Here is a 27,229-nt window from a genome sequence, read left to right on the forward strand (position 1 = left end):
TTTTTGGTGGGTTAGTAGATGTTAATACTATTATTATAAAGCCGAAGAGCTTGTTTGTAAAACTACTACTGGACCGATTCGAAAAATCTTTCAGTATTAAATACACAACCCAAATATGGGAGAAGGCTATACTATATATATGTATATATAAAGGCTACTTTGTATTTACAAAAAAGCTAGAAAAGACAACCAGTCTTTTCAAGATTTGCACGGGTAACTGGGTTGAGGAGATCAGATAGGCAGTCGCTCCTTGTAGCACACTGGTACTCAGCTGCATCCGGTTAGACTGGAAGCCGACCCCAACATAGTTGGGAAAAGGATGGGAGATGATGATGACTTTTTATTCAGGCAGGCGCGATGTAGTGTCTATGAGACGCCAGTGAAAGGATAGCGGAAGTTTTAACAAATAAAATCCACAAAATATTCAAAGGTTTTTACTCTTTAAAGGGTCAGGTAAAACTTTCCACTTAGCCACTCGTGAAATTGTGACATTCTTGGGGTTAACCCTCAAACCCTTTTGTGAAACAAAGATGTTACGTTACTGGACGCTGAGAGGGTTAAAATGAACTGAAAAAATCTCTATTTTACTTGGGTAAATAACATCCCGCGGTTTCACCCGCGTCCCGTGGGAACTACTGCCCGTACCGGGATAAAATATAGCCTATGTTACTCGGGAAGAGTGTAGCTTTCCAACAGTGAAAGAATTTTTCAAATTGGTTCAATAGTTTCGGAGCCTTTAGGGTACAAACAAATATGTGATTTCTCTTTATTATATTAGTATAGATAATTGAAAAACAATAGTTATTACTTTTATATTTTATTAGATAATACATTCAGTCTCACTTAAAAACAAAATTATAAACATTTATTTATTTCACTCATCACACTAGTTTGTGTACAGTCAGTTACAAAAAGTAAACCAACTAAATCAAGAGTTTTACAATATTTTTTCCCAAAGAAACTTATTTTTTATTTTTCATTACTTAAAAATTACCGAAATTGAGATATTAAGAAATTTTCATTGCATTAGTGGACTTTTGTGATAGACTGTAAGTTAACTTTGATGTTAAAAACACCTGAAGACATTCTTTGCAAATCTTGGTGGTGTGATACTTGTTTCTGACTTATATAACTTCTTGACCATATTTTGTAGTTTCTTATATTTGATGCCTATAGATATTTCACATCTGTCAAACATTTTGTGAAAAACATTTAGGGCTGTTTAAGTTTTTGTAGTAAGAAAAACTTAAACAGCTGTTGAACATTTGTCTAAAAAAAGTGTGGCTGCTAAACGGACCTTATTTCAAAGTCATAAATTAAAAGTTTTAAATTTTTTAGACATGTGTTCAACAGAAGTTTATAAGTTTTTGTTGTACGCCGTCTAAAGACATTGTTTGCAAACCGTGGTGGTATGATACTTGTTTCTGACGTTATAACTTCTCGGCCATATGTAGTTTCTTATATTTGTGTATATCTATCTGTAGATATTTCACATCTGTCAAACATTCCATGAAAATCATTTACAGAGTTGCACCATTTAACTATAACGATAACCGAACCATTTTCAGTTGTCAAATCGTCGACGTGACCAATGGGCGGCAAGTATACGGCTGGTTATGGTTTGGTTATCGTTATAGTTAAATGGTGCAACTGACGGCCAGTTTCTTCATCAAAAGTTAAAGTTAAAGTAATGTCTAAAGTAAAAGTAACGGTCAAATTCGTTTTTTCAAGGCTAAAGTGACAGCAAAATTCATAGAAAAATTGAATTTAACCGTTACTTTTACTTGAGACATTACTTTGACTTTTACTTTGGCTTTAACTTTTGATGAAGAAACTGGCTGTTAGACTTAATAAATAAGAATAATTTTACATTTTCTACTATAATTATAATGTCTAAATACTTAAAATTAAACCTATGTTTTGATTACACTTTTTATTTCTAACTTTTATATATTTTTTTGTATTTTTTTAGTATTTTTTTTAATCGGTGGTAGTTATTATTTTGTGTTATCATAGGCGATATTCCCCCTTGGTGCGGCACTGTTTGTCACACCGCATGTATCTCGCGGTGTACTCGCTGTAGCAAACAGTAACACATTGCGCGCGAACATTACTAACATGTCCGCGACACTGCAACCGCCGCGCAAACACATGCTAGCTGTCGACTCGCGACATAGCGTACAAATTTTGATAAAATCTCGAAGGGAGATGCAAATTACAATCTTTGTATTTTGGTTGCTAACTAGCTGTGTCCCGCGGTTTCACCCGCGTTCTGAGATAACTGCTATACGCTTCTAAAATCCTTTTGTCACAAAATAGTCAAAAATTCTTTCTTTACAACTGTATTTTTAAGTTCTTTTTTTTTTCATTTTAAATTTAAGTTTACGATTTATGTAATTGGCTGCTAAAGCCGTGTAAGTCGAATAAATAAATAAATAAATAAATAAATAAAAATGGTCAATGTTGAAATGACACCCCGGGCTAACTAATTTAACGTGCCTTCCGAAACACGGAGGAACTCGTCATGACAAAATGGTCGCTCGGAGACCAATCTTAGAAGGGTTTTTTGAACCGCTTAAGAGAACATCGATATTCAATTCTGATGACAGACCATTTCATATGGAGCCAGGAGTGTCTTCTCTTGAGAGAACTCTTCAACGGTTAAGAGCATACACATGAAACTATTTTAAAATAATTAAGTTTTTTAAGGTTCCGTACCCAAAGGTAAAACGGGACCCTATTGTTTTCGCTCCTCTATCCGTCCGTCCGTCCTTCCGTCTGTCACCAGGCTGTATCTCATGAACCGTGGTAGATAGAGAGTTGAAATTTTCACAGATGATGTATTTCTGTTGCCGCTTTAACAAAAAATACTACTGAAAACTAGTATAAAACAGATATTTTGGGGGGCTTCCATATAGCAAACGTGATTTTTAGGGTTCCGTACTCCAAGGGTAACACGGGACCCTATTGCTTTTTTGCTCATTTTTGCTCTGGTACGGAACTCTTCGTGCGCGAGTCCGAATCGCACTTGGCCGGATTTTTTATAGTACGCTAAAATCATGAAAGGATTAGATCAGCAGTTTTATTTTAAAAATTACAAACGTTATTAAGTTTATTTCTTCAAACATAATAAGTGGGCCAGAGCAAATTATATTTATCATTTTCATTACGATTCAAATCTTTTATAACTGTATACTGATTATCAATCGTATAAGGTTCATTCACCTCTATATGATTTCCATATTTATCATCAATATATTTCTTTATTATTTTCCGTATCTCTTGTATGTCATATTCATTCAAATTATTTAGTATAGGCATAAAGTTATACACTGATACTTCATTTGTTTTAAATTTAAGTTCTGCTTTAACTAATTTCACGTTAGATTGCCAAACTTTTAGACCTATTGATGGATTGCTTGTGGGTAAAACTTTAGCCGTATGTGGTTCTTTCTTTGTTATAGCAATATCACCTATAGGTATCGTTATTTCTTCATTATTAGTGTATAGTTTATCTTTTAAGCCTTTGCTATTAATATAGTTTATTATACAGTTCTTAATTTCATTGTTTCCATCAAAATTATCTTTCTTAACAGTAACTTCATTTGTAGGATAATAGTTATTGTAAATTGGACTCTGTGGCTGCACTTTAAGGTCTGATTTTGGTTGTATATGTGATTCTAGAGTTTCATATTCAGGTATGTAAGTTTCAGGACTTATTGTAGGTATATAAGAATATGGAATAGATGGTTTTGGTGTACTTAAAGGTACAGCAGGATAGTAAGTTTCTAAAGGTATATTAGAAGACTTTTCAGCTAATTTTTGAGTGGGTAACTGATAAGTTTTGTATCCAGAATACTTTATATCGTCTATATTATCTTTTGGAGGATAATAATATTGATTTTCAGGAAGATATTCTACTGGATTAGGGTGATATTTCATTTGTGGAGATTTGAAAGTAGGTTTGTCTAAATATTTTGTATCTAAAGAGATTGGATTTACTTCAGTTAAAGAAACAGGTATTGAACGCAAATTTTCACTTGGCGTAATGAAATTATAGTCTGAATCAGTAGCTAATTCAATATTACCGCTTGGGTTTTCATCAAGATATGTTATATCTGGGTTTATCTCATTATAAGGCAGTTTAGCATCAATTAAAGATTTTATAGGTTTTGATTCCCGCCTCGGATCTATCAGACAAATTAATGGACTCGCTCCTATATGGTTGTTAGCATAGAAATTGTCAAACGTAGCTGAATTTTGTGGTTTTTGAGGTAAATGTAAATTAATACCGATATTTTCAGGTTTATATATGTTTTTACATACATTGAAATCTAGAAGGTTTGTAGGTAACTCTTCATATTGATTTTCTTCTATTAGTTCTGAATATTTTTCAAATTCAGTTTTAGGTGTTTTTGATTCTAATAATTTTGCTAGTTTTAAGTACTCTGCTTCTGCTGGATTTTCAGTTGTTTCGGTATACTCGCACGGAGTTAATTTAGCATTTGTTTCATCAGCCATATTGTCATTATTTAGTAATACCCAATCCGAAGAGTCTTTTGGTAAATTCTGATATTCAGATATTTTGGGAATTTCGATTTTCGAAAGAGGATTATTAGGTAAGATTTTAGGAGCTTTAGCAAATAATTCTGAAATAGGAAAACCATCTAATTGTATTTGTTTAACATTTTTAGTCTTAGGAGCATATTGTGTGGAGTCTACCAAAGCTGGTTCCGTATACGATGGTATTTCACTTGGGCATATATTATTGATATCAGGCATATATTCTACAATAGATTTAGGACCGTATTGCATGGAAATAGGGTTGATTTTTGAAGGTCTGTGTGGAGGAGTAAAGATCGATGAAGGTTTAACAGTTGATGGGTGCAAAGTTTCTGCCAATTCTACTGGACATATTTCTTGGTAAGATGAAGTAAATAATGGTGATTTGGTGGTCGATAAAGGAGTCATAGTAATTGGTGATATTTTTTCAGTAGAATGAGATTGGTATTGGTCAAACAAGGGAGCTTTTATAGCACAAGGTTTAATATCTGGTAATTCAGATAGGATTGGTGCATTAGGACTTAAAGTTTCATCTATATTACAAATAATTGGTTCATGTGTTGATAGTTTTGCGTTATCAATTTCTGAAGGTTTATGTTCATTATTTTGTGGTACAAAGAATGGTGAATTATAAGCATTACCAATTAACTGTTTTAGTAGTGAATTAGTTGGCGATATATACTGTGGAATATCGGCACTTGAAGCAAAAACATTTTCAAATTCAATTGGTATTTCTTCTTTCATTAATTCAGGCAAAGCTTTAATTGGTATCATTAAAGGTTTGATTAAAGATGATGATTGTAATGGTTTAGGTAAAGGACAGGGTTCAATATATTCTTCATAATTATCAAGGCTTGAAATATCCGATACTGTATTACTTTCTTTAGGTGTAGAAGTAATTATATTAGTTGGAACAGATAACGGTGATCGTATATCGTTAACTTCTGATTTTATAAATGGATTTATAAGTGCGGGTGGTAATGTATTTATCATATCTAAAGGCATATAAGTTGGAGATAAATAAGGAAGCTTCACATTAGTAGCAAATGGTAAAGAATTGTAACCTGTAAAAGGTGGAGCTAACAATTGTTTTAATAACGGAGATGATTCTGAAATGTATTCAAAGTTAGAAGGAGTTTGAACTTTATTTACAGGTGCATAAAGTTGTTCTATTATTTGACAAGGACTGACATCTACAGGTAAATATTTAGCTAGGTCTGGTCTTGATTTAGGATGTGGTTTCAAAATATCTTGACTGTAAGGTTCTGTTTGATAAGAACTGTATGTTTCAAGAGGTTGAGTGTCAGATGACGATGGGAGAATAGTATATTCGTCTACTGGTAAATGAGGCTTAGGTTGAGGGGAACTTGGTTTTATCAAAGGTCTACATGGCAACGACGGAGAAGCTTCTAAGTATTCCTCTATAGGTGAGGTATAAGATGCATAGTTAATAGGTGATAAGTTATCTGATGCAGGTCTTCTAATATCCTCAGAAGACGGAGACATAGTGAAAGGTAAACTTTCAATAATGTTTGGAGATTTGACAAGTCTAGGAGATGAAGCTGGTTCAAAGAAAACTGGCGACTCCTTCAGTGGTACAGGTGTTGGTAGATGCTCAATGATGTTTTGATATTTTGGTGCGGAACTAGGTCCAGGTTGCTCATAAGATTCATATGAAACTGCAGCTTCTTGTGAAGGCAGAACATTTTGTATTGGCAATGCAGAAGTAGTGCTTGGACAAGGAATTGGTGTCATTGATTTTAAAGGTAAAGCGTTAATAGGTGATTGAACAGGCGTATACTCTATTGGAGATGGACTTTCTGTGATGGGGGATACAAATCTCAACTGTTCTGCGGTCGGTGGTGACAATTGAAGACCAGGCAATGGAGTCATATTAGATTGATATGATGGTAAATAACTAGCTGGTGAAGGTAACCTGGTATATGGTGAAGAAACAGCTGATGGTAAATATGGCGTACCTTCAAAAGGCACTAAGTTTTCTAATACATTTGAATTAAAAGGTAATAATGGAGTGTAATTTCTAAATGGTGCTGTAGTAGGTATTTCTGAATATTCTTCTACAGTAGCTGGATAATACGGAGAAGATGAGTATGGAAGAGAGTCTAGTTTATTTTTATATGGAGAACCTTGCAAAGTAGTTTGTAAAAATGATGGGAAGTGAGGTAACGCTTGAAGATATGGACTTTGATTAAACGAAGGTATGAAAGGTGGTGATTTTGAGCATGGTCTAGGTGAGCCTGGTGGAGAAATTGGAGAATAATCTGTATTAGATAATGGTAGCCATTCCATATTTGATGCTTGAGGAACTTCAAGAATAGGTTGATAATATTCAGGTTCTTTTACTTGACTATAAGATACCGGACGTCCATGATTTAATTTTGATTCTGTAGCATAATTACTTATAGGAGTCTTATAAACTTCAAGATTTTCTTCCGTTTCTAAACTATATGGTACAGTTTCTAAATGTCTTTCTGGTACAATATCTTCATGTATTTTTGTACCACTATCGTTGGTGTTGTAATTACTTTTTTCGTCGTAACTTGTCCATATTTCAGAAGAAGCTGTTTCTAGTTTTTGTGAATTCAACTCTAATATAGGGGCAGAAAGTTCATTTTTCTTTGAACTGTTTATTTTTATTGGTAAACTTTGAGTGACTGGTTTTGGTTTTGAAAGTTCTGTTCCAAAACTTAGTGTTTCTATTGGGCTTGAAGTCACATCTTCTTTTACCACAAGTTTAGGATATTCTTTTGAATCTAAAGTATATGGTACAGTTTGTAAATGACTTTCTGGTACTATATTTTCGTGTATTTTTGTACCACTGTCATTGGTATATGCGTAACTATTAGTTTCATCATACGCGGTCCATATTTCAGCAGGTGCATCCTTTAGTTTTTGCAAATTCGATTCTATTGCAGTGCTAAAGAGTTTATTTTTCTTTAAATTCTCAATATTTATTGGTATGGCTTCATACGGTAGATAATTTGGTGTTTGTAACATAAATGGGTTTGGCTTTATATTAGCGTTGTTCCATGGAAATATATTATTTGCTATGGGCTGTAAATTCATAGCTTTCATAAACTGACGATTTGCCATTAATTCTCTAAATATTGGATTTGTTTCTGGCAAAGGTCTAAAACATGGCAAACCTGATGTAGCTGATGAAAAACTTGGAGGTTCAGTTAATATATTAGCAGGGTTGATAAAAGGAGAATCAGTATATGCTGTAGAAGAAGGACTGTAGTAAGATGGAGACATAAATTCAGTAGGATTTAGTGGAGTAGAAGATAATGGCTTCAAAGGTGCGGGTAATATTGGTAACTCTTTTGACAAAGCTAATACAGGTAAATTGGGAGTTTCTATAGGTACACCAGTTTCAAATAATGGTGCATTTGAATGGGTAGGTAAATAAGGACTGGTATAAGGTTGAGAAGGTTTACAAGGAACACCTGGTTTCAGAGATTCTATAGGCATGTTATAGGTATCAATGTATGAAGGACTTGAATATTCTGGTAAATATGGACTACCATATGTCTTAGATGGTCTCGAAGGTACAGGAGTTGGCATTGGTCGAAGGTTAGAAGTTGGTAGATTTTCAGAAGCAGGTACACTTGTATATTCTTGTAAACATGGAGGTGATAATAATGGTGATATCTGAGGCTTAGCATAAGACGCTGGACTTGAACTAGGTTTAACAGGCAAAGCCAAAGGTTCTGGTAACATTTCATACGGATAAAATTGATCTGTATATGATAATTTTGGAATCTTCTGAGCTACACTAGGTTTCATCATCGGAGTGTTAACTGGTGTCTCAAGCAATTGATAGTCTTTGCAAATATCAGCTTCTTTTAATGGGTCATAGAAGACTTGTTCTTCTACTTTTGGCTTATATTTTGGCGGAGGATTTGTTGGTAAATCTATTGCATCAACAATATGTAATTCTGGCTCTAGTTTTATAAAGTCTGTTTCCTTAAGATTGAGTTGTTCTTTAGCTACATTCAATGGTTCTACAAACGTAGTAGCTTCAGCAATATATTTTTCTACATTATCCTCAAGTAAGTATTTAACTGTTTCACATGGCGGTATAGACGCTTCTTCAAAAGTTTCATAATTTCCAAGTTTATTATCATGTTTAGCTTCTTGAATGAATTTATCTAACTCCGATTCAATCATGTGATAGTTTTGATGATTTAAGTCAAATAAATTATCAGATTCTTTTATTTGTAAAGGCGAGTAAGTCTTAGGAATTGGTACTTGATTTTTGATTGGTTTAAACGTTGGTTTAACAGGTGTATTTTGAACTTCCACTGGAAGACTCTCTACTTCTTGCCAATTGATTTCAGTTGAAGATAGCGGAGTTTTTGTTTGAGGTGCGAATGGAATAGTAGATTTTAACGGTTGGAAATTAAAAGGTATGCCATTTAGTGCTTGCAAATATTGATTAGGTAGATCCTGGAAATTGGGTAGGCGTGGTAAACCAATTTGTGATAAAGGCTCGGGAGGCTGGATAGGTGAATAGTAAGTTATGGCATCTTTCAAATGTGGATTATTTAATAAAGCATTCAAAACCAGAGGGTTTTTAACAGATTGTAGATATTCAGGTTTCAGATAGGGATTGGAGAAAGGTGTATGAGGAAGGTTATGCAGTGGAGAATATTTTGAAAATGGCGAGAAAGGAGAGAAAGGAATGGTATTAGCATATAACGGAGATTGATGATCAGATAGTATATTGGAAGGAAGATTCAAAACAGATGCTGGTAATCCGTTATTTAATAAAGAACTTGTCAAAGGTGATGATGTAAAGAAGTTTTCGCATGGTAATGAATGCTGAGGTGCATTTTTAAAAGGCGTAGCTGGAAGGTATAGATCTGGTAGTTTTAAATATGTAGTAGGTTTTAATTCTTCAAGGAAACCGTTTGATACTATAGGAGTACCTGCTTGTGTAATATAGGGATTTGGTAATGAAGTGCCAGGGTGTAGTTTAGACAGACCAGGACCAATCAAATCATGAGTAAATGATATTTTAGGTGCAAAAGGTGGGAGACTTGGTAGTTCTTCATACGTAGGTTTAACTGCTGGATTAGGACAAATTACTGAAATATCAGCTTCCAAAGGTAATCCTTCTCTTTTTAAGTCAGATGATAAAATGTTTGCAGAAGATACAATTGAAGGACCGTTTGGTCCATTAATACTCTTTTCTGTATCAATAAGATTATCTATCAGAGATGAATCTAATGTTACTGAGTTTGTTTGATCAAACTTTGGTTTCACTTCATTTGTTTCAGCTTTTATATTTAAATCTGGTCCTATTAATGAGGCATCAAGTTGATATTCTGAATACGGTACTGATTCTTCAACCAAAGGTTTCCCATCTACTATTGTTGGACCTGGTTTACCATCATCAATTTTTGTACCAGCTTCTAATTTACGGAGCAAGTCTGGTTTGTTTGCATCTATAATAAGATTTGGTCCAATTAAGTTGCTACTGAAATTAAGTTTAGTATCTGTTTTACTGACCTCTTCTGGGGCATTTATAACCTGTTCTAAACCAGGGCCAACTAAAGAACTTTCTATATTTTCAAATGAGTCTTTTATGTTGTTATGTGGAAGCAAACTTGGGCCTAATAAATTACTTTCAAAGTTGATAGTCGGTGATTCTGAAGTAGGTAATATTTCTTGGAACTTTTCTGACGGTGTCGTTTCAAGTCCAGTCGTGTCATTTATTAAGGATGGACCAATCAAAGAATTTTCAAATGTTAAAGGATTAGAAGACAATAATATATCACTTTCCTTTATAGCACCTGAATGCTGTAGATTCTCAATATCTGATTGTCCTGAAACTTCTAATGGCTCTATACAAGGAGGTATAGTTGTTTTTCCTGAAATTGGTTTTATCAATGAACTATCAAGCTCAACAACTTTTGAAGGCACATCGTTCAATGTTTCATTTATATCAAATATTGTGGGACCTGTCAAATCAGCAGTAAAATCCAATTCAGTAGAAGCTATTCCTGGTTCTTCTTTTAGTTCATCCAGAGTGGGTCCTACTAAAGAGCTATTTAGTTTATTATTAGGTAATATTTCTGCCGTTATATCTTCAGTAGGTATATTCATTCCACTAGTAAAAGCTGGTATAAACTCTCCAGCTTCAAATTCGTTTATAGTATCTTTATCTTTTGTGTGTGTTGCATCAAGAGCGACGAATTCCGTTTCTTTGTTTGTAGTAATAGATTTTTCATTTGGTTTGGTTTCTACTAGTTCAGGTTCTAAAACATCGAGATTATTATCAGCAATGTCAACCGAAGTATTTATTGTTATATTTATTGTTGACCCAGTAGGTTTTTCAAGCAATTGTGGATTTTCAGCTTCAGGTTTAAGGTCGATATTTGTTTGTACTGATAAGTTTATATCGGGTTCACATACTGTTACATTAACATTAGGAATGCCGTCTACAGTTTCTAATTCTTGAGCCACACTTTCTGTGATATTATCTGATTCTAAATCTATAAGAGTTGAATCCAAAGGTTGTGGACCAGCGGTACCAATGTCTACTTTTAATTCTTTTTCAGTTAAGTCTGAAGGCAAAATTGTTATTGGTTCATCTGTAACGGAGTATTCAACATCTGTTTGGTTTGATTCTTGTTTTATGTTTACAGTTTGATTCAATTCTCTTTCAGCATTCTTATCAGACTGTTCTAATGGAATAAAGGCTGTTAAGCTTGAGTCTTCGGTCAAATTTACAGTATCAACTTTAGTAACGACTGAATCATCTGATGGTATTGGTAAATCTGTACCTATTAATGAACTATCGAATTCAGAAATTCCTGCTCCATCATTTAGTGCTTGTTCAGATTTAATGTTTATAGTTGCAGTGACGTTTATAGAAGGTTTATTATTATCTACGGCAGTACATGGAGCTGTATCTACATTTAGTTCTGTCGAACTACTATCTAGTATTAAGTTAGAATCTTCACTTAAATTAAATTCATCTTTAGGTTGTGGTTCTTGATTCAAATTAATAGTAGTGTTTAATTGGATATGAATTGTATCAGAATCAGGGTTTACAAGTGAACAATCTAAATGTGTTAATTTATTAAGTTCTGAACCAATAGAGCCATCACTTATATTGACATATGTATTAGAAACTATAGGTTTAGTAGGTTTAGTAGGATTTAGTTCAAATGAATGATCTCCTAATAGAGAAGCATCAAAAGTGACTAACGGTTCATTTTGAAGGTTTAGACAAGGTTTTTTAGTTATATGAGCAAGTTCTGAATAAAATGATGTTTCGTCCTGTGATTCTAAAAGTGGATTTTCTAAAGCATTAAATATGATTGGTTTATCTTGATTGGGTGTTGATGATGAAAATATGTTCGCCTGAGTTGGTCTAATATAGTTCGATGGAGTAGTTCTATATGGATGATCTATAACTGATAACGGTGTATTTTGTAAAGGAGAAAAAGAGTCTTGAACTTTAAGGTTAGCATTTAGAGCCAAATTGTCAGCAATTTGATAGTTTTCTAAATTCAATGGTGAAACATTATTATACGGAGATGTACCGACTGGTCTTGGACAAGGCGGTGAATAGTAATTTGGTCTTTCCTGCCTAAGACTTAAAGGTGACATTTGATTGACAGGTGAAAGAGGTAGAAATGAATTTGATACAGTTCCTGGTATTCGGTTTCCATTTAAGATAGAATTAGTATATGCAGATGGTGAAGAATTTATTACTGATCCAGGGCTCGGATAAGAAGCCATCGGATTAATAGGTTCAGCATATGAATATGAAAATTGAGGTCTGGTTATAAACGGATTAATCTTAATATCAAATATATCACGCGATGGCTGTGAAAACATATTATTTTGATTGAACATGGGTTTGGCAAAATTATTGTTTTGCTGCAATTGGTTAAGTAATCCTAAATTCATGTTAGGGGGAGAAAATTGTGAATATGGACTTGTATAAGGCATTTGTGGAAACTGACATATTTCTGGTCCTAATTTAGAATTTAGTGGCGAAGGCATTGTAGTTGTTGGTGAATATGAAGCAACACTTTCAAAAGATTTTGGTAAATTATTCAAAAATGAAGTAGCATCTATAGGCATTGTAACATCAGATGGTTGACTGAAATAAGTAGTTTCAGGATTAACTGGGGTTAATTTTTTGAATAAATGTGAATCTGCAAAAGACTTAGTTGCCTCAAAAGGTGAAGATAATAAATTAATTTTATATTTTTCTTCATTTGATGAGACTGTAGGTGGTGAAGAAGAAATAGTACCTTGTGATAAAGTTTTTAAGTCACATGGTGTTAGAGTCTCTGGACCTAGTGAGTAAGGTGAAGACCTTAAAGCAATATCAAATGGTGAATATTTAGGTATAGCAGCAGTTTCTGAAGAAGATGATACAATTGGAGAAGATCCACTTTGAGAAGAAAATGGAGTACCATGAGTTACTTTTGGAGAATAATAATTTATATGACCTGGAAGTAAATTATCGTTTGCAGTTTGTAAATTTCGATTTGTATACAAAGTTATTGGTGATTCTTTTTCAGTAGCATCTGACAATGATATGTCATAGTTCGAGAGTAAACTTGGGACCTCTTCATCATCAGGTAGATTTGGTAAAAGATGTATATCTTTATAACCGGTGTAATCCGAAATGATATCTGAATGATGACCAGTGTAATCAGGTAGAGAAAATATATGCATATTATTTCTATTACGCGGATTTTCAACATGAAATACAGGCTCGTTTAGCTGTACAGTATTCGTTCTTTTATATGTAAAATTATCGGCACTTAAATCGTTGTGATGCTTATTTGTTTCTACTAGATGTATTCTATGTAATTTATCATCATCATCTAAATTTTCATCATCTGTATCATTTACATCTGATAGCATTTTATCATTATCACCTAGTTTTATATCAGGTACTTTAGACTGATATTTATTTGTTTCTTCAATGTCTTCTGTTCTTGCAATTCTGTTGTCACTATGTTGACGATAAACGTCTTTTTTATTATGTTTGTCATGAATAACAAACTTTCCTTTATCATTACTTGAATATTCATTCAATTGAACTTTGATTGGTTTATCATTCAAGTCATTATTAAGCTCTTTGTCATTTTCTTTGTCACCGTCGATATCTACGTAGATAGTTCTTGGATCCCCTCTATGTTTATCTTTTGGTAGAAATACTTCGTAGTATTTCTGTTGTTTATTGAATTTAGGGTCTACTGATACGCGTTCTCCATTTATATATCGAGTTTTTTGATCACCTGTAAGTTTAGCTTTATGTCTTCTGTAATGTGTATCCAATTTAGTTGTATCTTGGATAAAATTGTTATCATAAACATTTCTATTGGCTTTCTCTGGTGTTTTATCATCAATTATATAAGTAGAATAAAGTTTATTACCGGATCCTTTTAACCTCACTTTGTGATTCGAATCTCTGCCATTTATTTCATCAATAGGTTCAGAAGTCATCAACCAATTCTCATATTTTGCCAGTAATTTATCGAATAGTTCTCTATTAACATCTATGGTGCCTAAATTATGGTATTTGTGGTCGGAATAATGGTAGAAAGTGCATTTGAAGTCGTTACCTCTGCAATATGCGCTTGCTTTGTGCAGTATTTCGTAAATGTTGCTATCGGCAGAGATGCAGTAGACCTTTGAGGATGATGGTGCGAGCTTGTGTGGGGCCTGAAACATAAACAGGAATATAAATAACTTAGGTTTATAATAGAAGGGCTGCGGGATTGTTCGCGCAAATTACCGCGGCCCTGGTACATAAACTACGAAGGAACACGACGGTTTTTAGTCAGTAAAAGTCTGACACTCCCTCGCCGCTGCTAACCCACAGCAGGAGAGGTCATTTGATGATTTAGCCATCGTACAAAAAGGAGGAAGGTAGCTTAGACCCAAAAATACATTGGATAGTTTTTGTCACCATCCAGCTACACGAAGAAGTTATTTAGGGACGCGGGTGAAACCGCGGGCAGAAGGATAGTCTATATATTAAAGACAGTCGTGTTAGTTACATTACTTATAACTCAAGAATGGCTGAAGCATTTAAGCTGACAATTTTAATGGAGGTAGCTAAGACCCAGAAATACATTGGATAGTTTTTGTTATCATCCGGAACGCGGGTGAAACCACGGGCAGAAGCTAGTAAATTATATGTAAGAGAAAGTCGTGTTTCTTAAAGTACTTATGACTCAAGAATGGCTGCAGCGTTTAAGCTGAAAATTAGACGGGAGGTAGCTTAGACCCATAAGGACATAGAATAGTTTTTGTCACCGTCCTGCTATGGGAAGCAGTTTTCGCGGGACGCAGGTGTAACCCCGGGCGGCTAGAGTAGTAATTTATGAGTATACCTGTGTACCACTTGGAGCGTGGTGCCTCCTCGCTGTGTCCTGGTGATGGGCCACGTTGTGACGAGCAGCAGGCTCGGCGACATTCTGCTCTATGAATATCAGACCTGGAATTATATTTAAATGGATTAATGTGCATTTTGTCACTTTTTCAAATCTAAACTGATTTTAAAGAAACTTGGTAATCATATAGCTTATATATAGGTACATTAGACAGCCCGTTTATTGAAGAAGACTATAGGCTTCTTTTGATACGGCTGCAGGAAGTTGCTGCGTTAAGAAGTGGATAAAATCGCAGGTGGTAGGTTTATATCCAGAGTATTTATTGTTATAATAATAATAATAATAATAAATCATTTATTTCGGATTCATCCTAAAATTACATCCATATTTGTTAGTAAAATTACAAGCTTATAAACTAGTGTTAGTAACTACTAATACCTAAAACATTTAAATCACAATAAATAATGAACTGGCAGGTTCGGTTGGACAGCTAGACGATTGCATGCAACCGTATCCAGCGTGCCAGTATCGGAGAGTCCCACCGATCCACCAGCGCGCGCAGAATGCTGTTGGGACTGTCGCGCGTGCGGCGCATGATAGAAGCGCACCGCTTGCGCATAATGGCAGCAAAGCCGTCTGTGCCAGCCGCCGCAAACATCGCGGAGGCGCTGCAGTGGCGCGGCAGCCCCATCAGCACCCGGAACGCGTTATTGTATTGAACGCGCAGATCGCTGTACGTCCGCTGCGTATAGTTAACCCACAGGGTACAGGTGTAAAAGGACTGACAGTATGCTTTAAAAAGCGCAACTTTGACAGTCCCTGTGCACCGTGAAAACCTGCGGGCCAACATGTTACAACGGACGGACAGCGCTCTGCGCTCCCTTTCAATATCCTCACTGTCCTTAAGATCCTCGGTGACCCAGTGGCCCAAATACTTAAATTTTTCAACTTTATTTAGAGCTGTTCCACTTAGAGTGAACTTCGGAACGAATGTGTATCGCTTGTTGTCCGGTCTGAAAATCATTATTTCACTCTTTTTTGCGTTATATTTGAGCCCATGAGCCACCGCATAGGACTCACAAATTTTAGGAGCTTTCGTAAGGCACCAATCGATGGACTCAGCAGCACCATATCGTCTGCGTAGCTGATGTTATTCACGCATACTCCATCTATATGACACCCTATGCCGGTGCTGCTGAGCTCATCGATCAGCCCATTGACGTACAGGCTGAACAACGTGGGAGAGGTCAGCCCCCCCTGCCTCACCCCGCAATCCAGCCTATATTCCTCCGAAAGAGAGCCTGCCCATCTTACACAATTCTTTTGCTTATTATACCAATACATAAATAATAGCACAAATTCCCTAGGTAAACAAGTTTCGTCCTTTAATTTATCCCATAGAATATCGTACGATACTAGATCGAATGCTTTCGATAAATCTAGGTAGCATGCATAGACTGGGGTCTTTCTACTCGTGTAGTATTGTACAGTCTGCTTGAGGCACAGGATAGCACTCTCGGTGGAAAGCCCAGGCCTGAATCCAAACTGCGCATCATTTAGCGAGACGTGTTTATCCAGGTGCTGACCAAGCAGACTGTCCAACACTTTGGCTATCACTGTGGCTAGTGAGATCGGTCTATAGTTGTTTACATCCGATGTATCACCAGTTTTATTTTTAATGACAGGTACAACTATAGTGCGCATTAGATTATCAGGCAGATGAGCGTGGCCTAAACACAGAGTAAAAAACATAGCAAGCACTCTGGGTAAGTGTACACCTGCGTGCTGCAGGTGCTCGATGCTGAGGCTGTCGTGACCCGGGGATTTACCCCTCACCATGCCTTTGATCACCGAACGCACTTCCTTCGCAGTAAAATAAACACTACGTTCACCACCTTCCTCAGCATCGGGCTCCTGCCGCGCTGGCCCCAGAGGCGAGACCACTCTGAAATGGTGGGAGAACATAGTGGCGATCTCACTAGGCTCGTGCATTCCCGCCACGCTGACGGGGAGGCCCGGCTTATGATTCATTTTATTGGTATTTTTCCAGAACTGACCGAATTTTTTATTTGAGTGAAGTTCGGCAATAATATCCATTTTTATCTGTTCTTGGTTCTTTTGACACCACTTTAATTTTGATTTAAAAGCGCGCCTTGTTGCACACATATCATCATAAAGACGTCCCGCCTCAGGCTTACCCCCATACAGCCAAGCCAGAAAACATATCCGAGCCCTCTCATGAGCGCCTCGGACATGCCTATTCCACCCAGTAATGTGTTTACCTCTACGCTTTTCAGTAACATTATAACTACTTAAAGCGGCCTCCGACATTATACAAATAATCTCGTCATACATGTTATCTAACAGGATTTTATGACTTTTGTTACAACACATATTATCTGAGCAACTTCTTAATTCTGAGGGAAAATCAATTTCACGAAGTCTAGAGTGACATACACTATTATATTTCGCTATTTGAGTCGAGTCACGTTCGCCCCAGACTATTCTATTTATACAAACAGTGGGTATACAAATCTTAGGCTTAATCAAATTAAAATTACAACGTATAGATATGGGGTAATGATCAGACCAATAAGTATTATATAACACGCAGGCTGCGGACACGGACTGCCGCGCATCACCTGTCACAAGACAGTGATCGAGCCAGCGCCGACAACCGTGCGCATCACTGACAAACGTATGACTGTCCGACGGCATAAGTTCTAGGTCTACACAGTACCACGATTGTTCTGCACAAAAAGATAAAAGTTCGGTAGCAAATGACTCACCGGGGTGCGCATTGTAGTCCCCTAACATGAACACTGACTGTACATTGTGACTGTCAATTATAGCTGTCATTTCACTAAGACACTCTGTGAATTCCACTAAGTTATCATTGATTCGGTAGGCATATACACAGAAAATATTAAGATGGAACGATCACTGAGCTCGATTTTTATCGCGGCGAGACGCACACTATCGCACTTTACTACGGTTACCGTCGGAAACGCAACCTTTCTCCACAGTAGGGCAACTCCGCCATAGGGCCTGCCGCGTAACACTCCTGCCGCTGTATCCACTGCAGAGGTACCCGTGCAGGCGAAGTCGTTGTCTATCGTGGCCAGGTATCCAAGGTCGTGCGGCATAAGCCACGTCTCCTGCAGCGCCACAACATCTGCCGAGCGACAAAGCTGCCGCACGCATTCCACTGACCTCGTCACATTTTTGCAGTTAAAACTTATCAAGTTGATATTATTCATAAATTATTCGATTTGCCTATATTCTCGCTAGTCACACGGACATTTTCCTTATCACGTTTGATAATGTTAACAAATCGACGATAGGCTACCCCCTTTGGCCAGAAGTCATCATTAAGGAAATTTATTAAGGAATGTTTTGGTACGAATATTTTGTATGATTCGTAATCCTTCGCTAACTTCATGTCCATTTTTTCAATTTTAACATCCATGTTAGTTTTTTTCTTTATGTAGGTATGGATATCACACACAGACACGCATCAATTATAGCAGCATCAAAATCAAAATCAAAACTCATTTATTCAAACTTGGCTGCGAAACAGCACTTTTCGAACGTCAAAAAAATATACAAAAGACAGCCCCCAAAACGCTCGCCCTTCACCATCGCCATCAGAAATACATCATTTTAGAAATTTTACTTGTCTTTAACTTTAACATTAATACATAGTATACCAATTACGTGGTTGAAGTTCCGTGCTTTCGCCGGGATCAGTCAGTTAGGAAATGCCGACCTCGTTCTTAAAATGACGTGTAAAAGTGATTTTATGCCCAAATTGCAAAATAAACGATTTCATTTCATTATATTTTATTATGAGTAAGTAGGAATATGGGTACGATACCCTAACAATACGTAAGAAAATACATAAGAATAGAACTTAAAATTGTTTAAAAAATCTTCAATGCCGTGTTTTCACGTTGCCTAGCAACCTATTAAGAATTTGTACCAATTAGGCGGAATCTCGGCAGATAGCAGCGATTAATTAATGACAACATTACAACAATGCTCAGGTGTTCTACAAGATACAGATTTGTTTATATTTAAGTCTTAATTTGTTTTTCTTTTGGGGTGAAACTCTTCTTGAAGAAAAGTGTGCTTAATGTTGGCTAGCTAACTATTTTTTAATGGCAATTTTCTAGATTTTCAGTTTTTTTTATTGGTACCTAAGTTTCACACCACCACAAACTGGGTCCCTGAGGATGGAAGGCGACCGAGAGGGAGACCAAGAAAACGCTGGAGAAAAGACTTGGACAGCTTCCTCTCGGACTGGCCTCAAGCAGCGATGGACAGAGAAAAATGGAAGGCTATGGGGGAGGCCTTTGCCCAGCAGTGGGACAGCGTAGGCTAATTAAAAAAAAAAAGTTTCTCTAGGAATCACTGTAACACACCATATGAAAATGTTCTTCTTCATGATTCAACGTATGTTCAATATCTACTGATATTCTTATATCCTAATCTATCTTTCTATATTATTACCTAGGTATATAATTAAGAAAGAGAAAACAAACTAAAAAATGTTTTCTCTGATCTGAAACGACAGAACCGATTTGAAAAATACATTCACTGTTGGGACAACATAGGCTGTATTTCAACCCTACACGGGCATTAGTTGAACGACTGTCTATCTGACCTCCTCAACCCAGTTACCCGGACAACCCAATCAGCCCCGGATCTAGGGGGGGGCAAGCCGGGGCCCATGCCCCGGGCGGCAAATTCAGGGGGCGGCAAAATCAGGCAGCTGCCTGATTTTAAATCCTAATAATACCAATAATAGTTACTTACAGGGCCGTCTTAACTTACGGTGCAGGGTGTGCGAATAACCCGGGCGCCTCGGTCTCAGGGGCGCCGCACCACCAGGAAATTTCGATGAAATTACACCCGTTTGATAAGGAAGTTCCATTGTATCATGATAGTGCAAGCAAAATTTCTAAAAAAGTCGCTTCGCTTTGTTTAATTGATCATTTTGATTATTTTTCACTTTTAACATCCTCCAACTAAGTGAAAAAAATTTCGCTCGCTACGCTCGCGGCTAAATGACAATGTTGTTTTTCTGTTGGTTTATCATTTTTATTGACGAATCAACAAACACAAATGGCACTCGCTCTAATCACGGTTTCTTTTTATCCTACTAATATTATAAACGCGAAAGTTTGTATGTATGGATGTATGGATGTTTGTTACTCTTTCACGCAAAAACTACTGAATGGATTTTAATGAAACTTTACAATAATATAGCTTATACATCAGAATAACACATAGGCTACAATTTGTAAACATATTGTTCGAAATACTAAACCTGCGCAGACGAAGTCGCGGGCACCAGCTAGTTTGTACATAATTCCCAGTTTAATTTGTGAGTCTTCAAACAAATAATTTAAAAAAGTTCGTGGCTTTACAATGTACTCAGTCACTATTACTGTGTCGTAGGCTCAAAAAAATTCGCGCTCGCTTCGCTCGCGCAATATTATACATACGTTACTTTCATAACTTTATGACTCAAATCCACGCTGTATTACCTTTTATAAGGTCAAATGTAGCAAAAAATATTATTTATGGAGTCCTCAAAAACAAAAAAGTTTGCGCTTCGGACTGCTTGTTTGTTACTTTACAGTGCTTTTTAAAATTTATTAACTTTTTGTGTCCTAAAATCAAAAAATTTGCGCACTACTTTCGCTCGCGCAAATTTTTACAATAATTGCATTATTCTGTCTCGACATTCATAACTTAAACCTGGCCAACAGTTTGAGCCTACCAAAAAAGTGACTTTCATTCGAACGTTCTTATTTATATTCCTTGTCACTATTCTAAGTACTTCGATCATATGTACTACTCAAAATCTTCCAATACATAGGTGGCGCTTGGGTGATGATTGCACCCAGGCGCTACATGAGCTAGAGACGGCCCTGTGAGTCTTCAAACAAATAACTTAAAAAAGTTCGCGCTCGCTACGCTCGCGGCTACTTGTTGCTTGACGATGTACTTATTCAGGTACTTTTGTGTCGTAGGCTCAAAAATTTCGCGCTCGCTTCGCTCGCGCAATATTATACAGGACTTACGTTGTTGATTGCAAAAGTCAAATTCACGCTGTCTTACCTTTTATAAGACAAATGTAGCAAAAAAATATTTATGGATTCCTCAAAAACAAAAAAGTTTGCGCTTCCAACTGCTTGTTACTTAACAGCGCTTTTTTTAACTTTTTGCCTACATTAATCTGTCTCGACTTTCATAACTTAAACCTGGCCAACAGTTTGAGCCTACAATGATTTGGATACTTTTTTTAAGTCATTTACCTACCAAAAAAGTGACTTTCGTTGGTGAAAATAAACATAAGTAGGTAGGTAGGCGGGGCGGCATTTTTCAGTTTTTGCCCCGCCTAAAAAAAATTGAAGATCCGTTGCTGAACCCAATATCCTTGTTAAGACTGGTTGTCACACTTTCTGACTTCTGACTACCGGTAACGACTGCCAAAGATTTTCAAATTAATGCGAAAACAAAAGCTAGTACCTACAAAATATATTAAACAATCGAATCACGTCGTCATTATTAACTTTGGAACAATTATATAAAAGGCCATCTTCTTGAAAAACATTATTTTTGAAAACCACTGAAAAAGTGACGGACGAAAACTGAATATACAATGAGGAAGGTATTTTGAAGATAGCAACGAGAATCGAATTATTAAGTACAATCCGCTCGAAGCTTCGCCCGCGTGGAGTTCGGTTATATCGCGTTTCCAAGAGAATTCTTCAAAAGTCCGGGATAAAAACTATCCTATGTTCTTTCTCAAGGTCAACTCTATCTCTGTACCAAATTTTATTAAAATCAGTTCAGTGGTTTAGACGTGAAAGCGTAACAGACAGACAGACAGAGTTAATTTCGTATTTATAATATTAGTAGGGATACGTACTAAGAATCTTTGAGAATAAATGAAGACAATACTACATATACAGACCTATCAAAGCTACATCCGGTTAGACTGGAAGCCGACCCCAACATAGTTTGGAAACAGGCTCGGAAGATGATGATATTTTTTTTCAGGAAGCAGTAACTCTGACTATTTATAAGAGCCTTATTTTTAGAAACGCGTAATGTTTCACCTTCTTCCCGAGGTTATATTATTCTGATATCATAGGTCAATAGGTCATAGGTATATCGATGTTTCATCAAAATCCATGTAGTAGTTTTTTGCGTGAAAGAGGAACAAATGCATAAACTTTCGTGTTAAAATATTAATAGGAATTTAAATACAAACATCTGCTGTGCTCATGTGTCTTAAATGGCTGAACCAATTGAGATAAAATTGAAAACGCGATTGTTAGAACCCCAGAGACGGCTACAGGGTACGGTTTTCCTGCTGCCACTAGACGCGAGTAAAACAGCCTTTTTGAGTTAGTCACCTAATATTTGTTATCTACTTAACAATTAATCATTGCTCATTACTTAGCATAAGCTAGCATGTAAAACTATCATTAGTTCGAAGCTTTTGTTAATTAATTCACATAAATCCAAGTGTTGACCTAAATTAATTGGCGCTATATTTAAACGACTCCCTCAAAATAGAAAGGTACAAATTGTCATTTCATTTACCCGCGTCCCGTGGGAACTACTGCCCGTACCGGGATAAAATATAGCCTATGTTACTCGGGAAGAGTGTAGCTTTCTAAAAGCGAAAGAATTTTTCAAATCGTTTCAGTAGTGTAGCCTTTAGAGCACAGAGACAGAAACTAAAAAAAATCTTTGTCATGAAGTTTATCTGTTTGTTGTGTAAGAATGGTTCTCATTTAAGGAGATCAGTCAGCTGCGCAGGACATATTATAGTGCACGCACATTTGCTTGGACACAGGTGCACTCACTATTCCTTCACTCTCATAGCGCGATGGGACGACAATCCGACACCACCGGAGAGAGATTAGGCGCAGAACCGACATTAAACGAGCTTGATGGAGCAGAAAGAATGTTACTTGACTTTACTGGTGTTGATGTCAAACAGAGAGTGTTTTGTCCACTTCAGTGAACGTCACAAAAATATTGACATTCGCTTTAATGCGATTTGTCAAGGTTGGAATGCACGTGGCATGATACTGAAGGAGCTGGTGCCCGATTCTCCTAAGTTAATAATGTCAAAATCGAATAGAAATCGAATCGCAATATGATCGCAATAGCAGTTTTAACCATATCTTGCATTCTGCTACTTATATAAGACCAATCGTATTCCAACGACATTCGATTGGTTTGCAATTGGTCAGCTATTTTGGTGATTTTGGTCTATACGGTAGTTTGCTCTACAATCATATTGCAATCGTAAATCATTTGCCGACACAATGATTCATTATTGAATGACAGAAAAGGATAAAAACGTTTATTTAAAAGAAAAAATAGCGGAACGTCACATACACTTCAATCGTAATTGAGTCGGGATTGGATCTCAGTCAAATGTGAATCGTATGTCGCTTGAGTAAAATTAGGAGAATCGGGCCCCTGGTGGCTCAGTCACAGCCGCAAGGGATCGATCGAATATAGGAACGCTTGGCTTGACTTCTTGTCATGACGAGTTCAATACTCAATGCTCAAGTCTTTATTAGCATTCCACATGTAATATACTGGTGGTACATTTTAAAATAGGTACAGTCTAGAAACAATATGGACCCAATAGGGCACAGCTTAAAGAAGTTCCCCCGTGTTACGGAAGGCATGTTAAATAGGTGGGTCCCGGCTGTCATTTGAACATCTTTGGCAGTCGTTATGGGTAATCAGAAGCCAGAAAGGTGACAACAAGTTTTATGAAAGGGTATAGAGTTGCCCGGGTAACTGGGTTGAGGAGGTCAGATGAGCAGTTCCTCCATATAAAACTGGTACTGACAACAAACGAATTGAGAAAAAAAGCTAAGCTTTTCTGATGTTATTAAATGGTGAGATTCCACCAATGTGCAGCACATTGACACACACATATGTTTGCTTACGAGCTAATGTGCGCGAACAAGTTTGGCAGAATCTTGCCATACATAACAGATTGAATTTCGTTTCGGATAGTGAGAGTCTAGAAAGTTCATAGCAAAGCAAATTCGTATATAACACTCGCATGGTCCGCGGTCGATTACCGACAAAAATTACAAACATTGCTTGTTTGATAGTTCTAGTATGATAAGAAATTAAAAACTTTGCACCAGCAATATACCTACTACCAAAAATTATGAACGTAGAAAATGTCTGGGGAAATACTAGAATTGCCCAATTGATAGGGTCTCACCTTGCGTGGACCATAATATGAGTCGTAAACAATATATCCCAGCTAAGTCGTCATCATCTATTTTAATACCCCACTGCAGGGTACAGACCTTTTCTCATACAGAGAAGGAATGATTGAGATTTAATAATCACGCTTGCTCAGGGCAGATGAATTGTAAAATCCAGGTTTTCTCAAAATGCTTTCCTTTACTCAGTCGTATCTGTCCAGGATATACTTAGACATATTGCTTATACCTACTATAACAATGTATCTCGTGGTGTACTCGCTGTAGCAAACAGTAACACATTGCGCGCGAACATTACTAACATGTCCGCGACACTGCAACCGCCGCGCGAACACATGCTAGCTGTGGACTCGCAACATAGCGTACTTACTTAGGTAGAATCTAGTCATAATGAATAACTTTTGAATACTTACATAATAATAAAATCCTGGCCGTGGTCGCTTTTAATGTTTTCATATCTTGCTATGCATTTAATTGGCATTTAGATTTTTATCTGTAACATAAAACAAAGATTTTTTAACTTCAAAATCATTGGAAATAACGTACACGATGCTAAGATTTTAAATCGTAAACTCTTTCAATTCTCCTTTAGAGCACGCACTTTTAGTCTGCCGGTAGTTGGTTTTTACTCATAGATCAGTATGACGACGAATGGTAGTACGCACATTACAAAGATCAGGTGCTAAACCGGTCAAAAAATAAATCAGACCAACAAAGAACTTTGATCAGAGTCAACATTTAAAAAAATAATGTTTTTCCAACCATTCGGCCAGCTGTCAGCAAGACTGTTTACACCATACTTTTCTATAACACAAGATTCTTATCATCATTCTTTCATTCATATACCGTGTTTTGTTTCGTTGAAATTGCTCCACCCTGCCCCGTCTATCTCTCCTATGTTTTATTTTTTGACACAGGATTAACATATTAACAATCTGACACCAGTCTAACCAAGGGTTGCCCGGGTAACTGGGTTGAGGAGGTCAGATAGGGCAGTCGCTCCTTGTGGCACACTGGTACTCAGTTGCATGCAGTTAGACTGGAAGCCGACCCCAACATAGTTGGGAAAAGGTTCAGACGATGAGAACACGGAATTAACATAATTAACTGTATGCCATAGAATAAAGAGTTAAAAACCTGCAATTTCACTGCCGTCCATACCAATAAGACACAAACCACTATCAGAAAAAAAATTGACAAACTGCTGGTTTTCGGCGAGAGTTACCTACGCCGAGACTCGCACTGTGAGTCTGATGACGGACTGAAGGCAGAAGACTGTAACTCTTCAAGGTCACATAGGTAATTCTTATCTGCCTGTTTATTTCTAGGCCTTTGGCAGTCGTTACGGGTAGTCAGAAGCCAGAAAGTGTGACAACCAGTCTTACCAAGAATTGGGTTGCTAGGGTAACTGGGTTGAGGAGATCAGATAGGCAGTCGCTCCTTGTAAAATACTGGGACTTATCCGGTTAGATTGGAAGCTGACCTTAACATGCGTTTTGAAAAAAGTCCAGTAATTTCGTAGATTGAGCTACACATACAAGTTTTTTTTTATAGAAAAATATATATGTAAAAATACTTACTTTTTTAAAAGATATATTTTAATTACATTATTTAAAACACTACTATATAGCTATAAAAATACTGGAATACTAATTGAAAACTGTTTAAAAATACTACAGTATGACGAATTTGGAATTTTCAAACAGAGATATTTTCAATCTTTATGCTTACATACTAACTTTTGTTCGCGGTTTCTCTTGCGAAATATGTATGTAGAAGCATTTTTTTACGCTTAGGTACTAATATTATAGAGATATGTCATAAAGTCACTCAGTCTGTCGGTTGCGCTTTCATGCTAAAAGTCCAAAGGCAGTCGCTCCTTGTGGCACACTGGTACTCAGCTGCATCCAGTTAGACTGGAAGCCGACCTCAACATAGTTGGGAAAAGGTTGAACGTCCTCTGCACTACAGAACTCAGTTATTTATAAATCAGAATGTTTGGGTATTAAATATAGGAGCTAAAGTGACAAAATGTAGCCAAAATCTTGCGCACATTTGTTCGCGAACGAATAGTGTGCACGCTATGTCTTGAGTCCACAGCTAGCATGTGTTCGCGCGGCGGTTGCAGTGTCGCGGACATGTTAGTAATGTTCGCGCGCGATGTGTTACTGTTTGCTGCAGCGAGTACACCACGAGATACATGCGGTGTGCCGCACCAAGGGGGAATCTCTTTAGATATAAGAATAAAAATACTCACATTTAGGAGTAGGACGAATTTAGGTAACATTGTTGTTTCTTGAAACATATTTTAACAAGTCGCGATGATAACTGAAACATAATACATCATTTTTTTCAAAGCACAATTAAGCTATTAATGTAGGTATATCTATACTAGTTTTATAAAGCATGCTTATCTTAGGATATATAGACCAATGTTGTCCAAGACTTATTGAAAGTAGAGCAAACCAAAAACAAACCATTTTCGTCGAAACGTCAATATAACTTAGAAATATAAGTATGTACCTACTTACATACAAATATTGATTAAGTAAACGGCCTTGTTTTTATGCAGCATTATTTACTATTGAATATTATTATTATTTAGTTTTTAAAGTTACTAATTAGAAGTATATTAAAGTAAATACTTCTTTCTATATACTTTTCTAAATCCCAACTAAATGGTCGACAAGATTTTTTTATTGGAATAAAAATAACAAAATCACTATTAAATCGATTACACATTGTTTTTAATTATTTTAATAATATAATTCCATTATATTAAATAATGTATTTTATTACTGTATAGAAATTATTATTAAAAATCTTATGTTTTGATTGTTTAAAATAAAAACATGTCACAAGTGAATGCTTCTTTAATTATGTTTAAATTATATCTAATATTATTATTTGATAAGAAAAGTCGTGAAGGTCTAGTGGGTAAAAAACCAACCTCTCAAGTATGAGCGTGTGGGTTCGATTCCA

The 27,229-nt window shown here is 36.4% G+C and overlaps 1 protein-coding gene and 1 long non-coding RNA gene across 2 annotated transcripts in view; one reads left to right on the forward strand and one right to left on the reverse strand.

Moving 5' to 3' along the window:
- Positions 1–27,229, forward strand: part of LOC135119209 (uncharacterized) — a 49,554-nt gene that overhangs the window by 11,292 nt on the left and 11,033 nt on the right. The gene's annotated exons all lie outside the window — the stretch shown is intronic.
- Positions 1,529–25,506, reverse strand: LOC135119242 (uncharacterized). The gene is made up of 4 exons (XM_064043450.1): positions 25,385–25,506; positions 24,661–24,740; positions 14,961–15,064; positions 1,529–14,286 (listed from the first exon to the last, which is right to left on the reverse strand). The coding sequence occupies exons 2-4, from the start codon at positions 24,701–24,703 to the stop codon at positions 3,121–3,123; spliced, it is 11,313 nt and encodes a 3,770-aa protein (XP_063899520.1). The 5' UTR covers positions 24,704–24,740; positions 25,385–25,506; the 3' UTR covers positions 1,529–3,120.

This window comes from Helicoverpa armigera, chromosome 31 (assembly GCF_030705265.1).
Source record: "Helicoverpa armigera isolate CAAS_96S chromosome 31, ASM3070526v1, whole genome shotgun sequence".
Taxonomy (NCBI): domain Eukaryota; kingdom Metazoa; phylum Arthropoda; class Insecta; order Lepidoptera; family Noctuidae; genus Helicoverpa; species Helicoverpa armigera.

Coding starts and splice junctions, on each gene's coding strand:
- LOC135119242 (XM_064043450.1), bottom strand. CDS start 24,703: ATGAAAACATTAAAAGCGACCACGGCCAGGATTTTATTATTAT. Junction 15,065..24,660: donor GGCCAGGATTTTATTATTAT/GTAAGTATTCAA, acceptor ATATAATTCCAG/GTCTGATATTCATAGAGCAG. Junction 14,287..14,960: donor ACGCTCCAAGTGGTACACAG/GTATACTCATAA, acceptor TTTATGTTTCAG/GCCCCACACAAGCTCGCACC.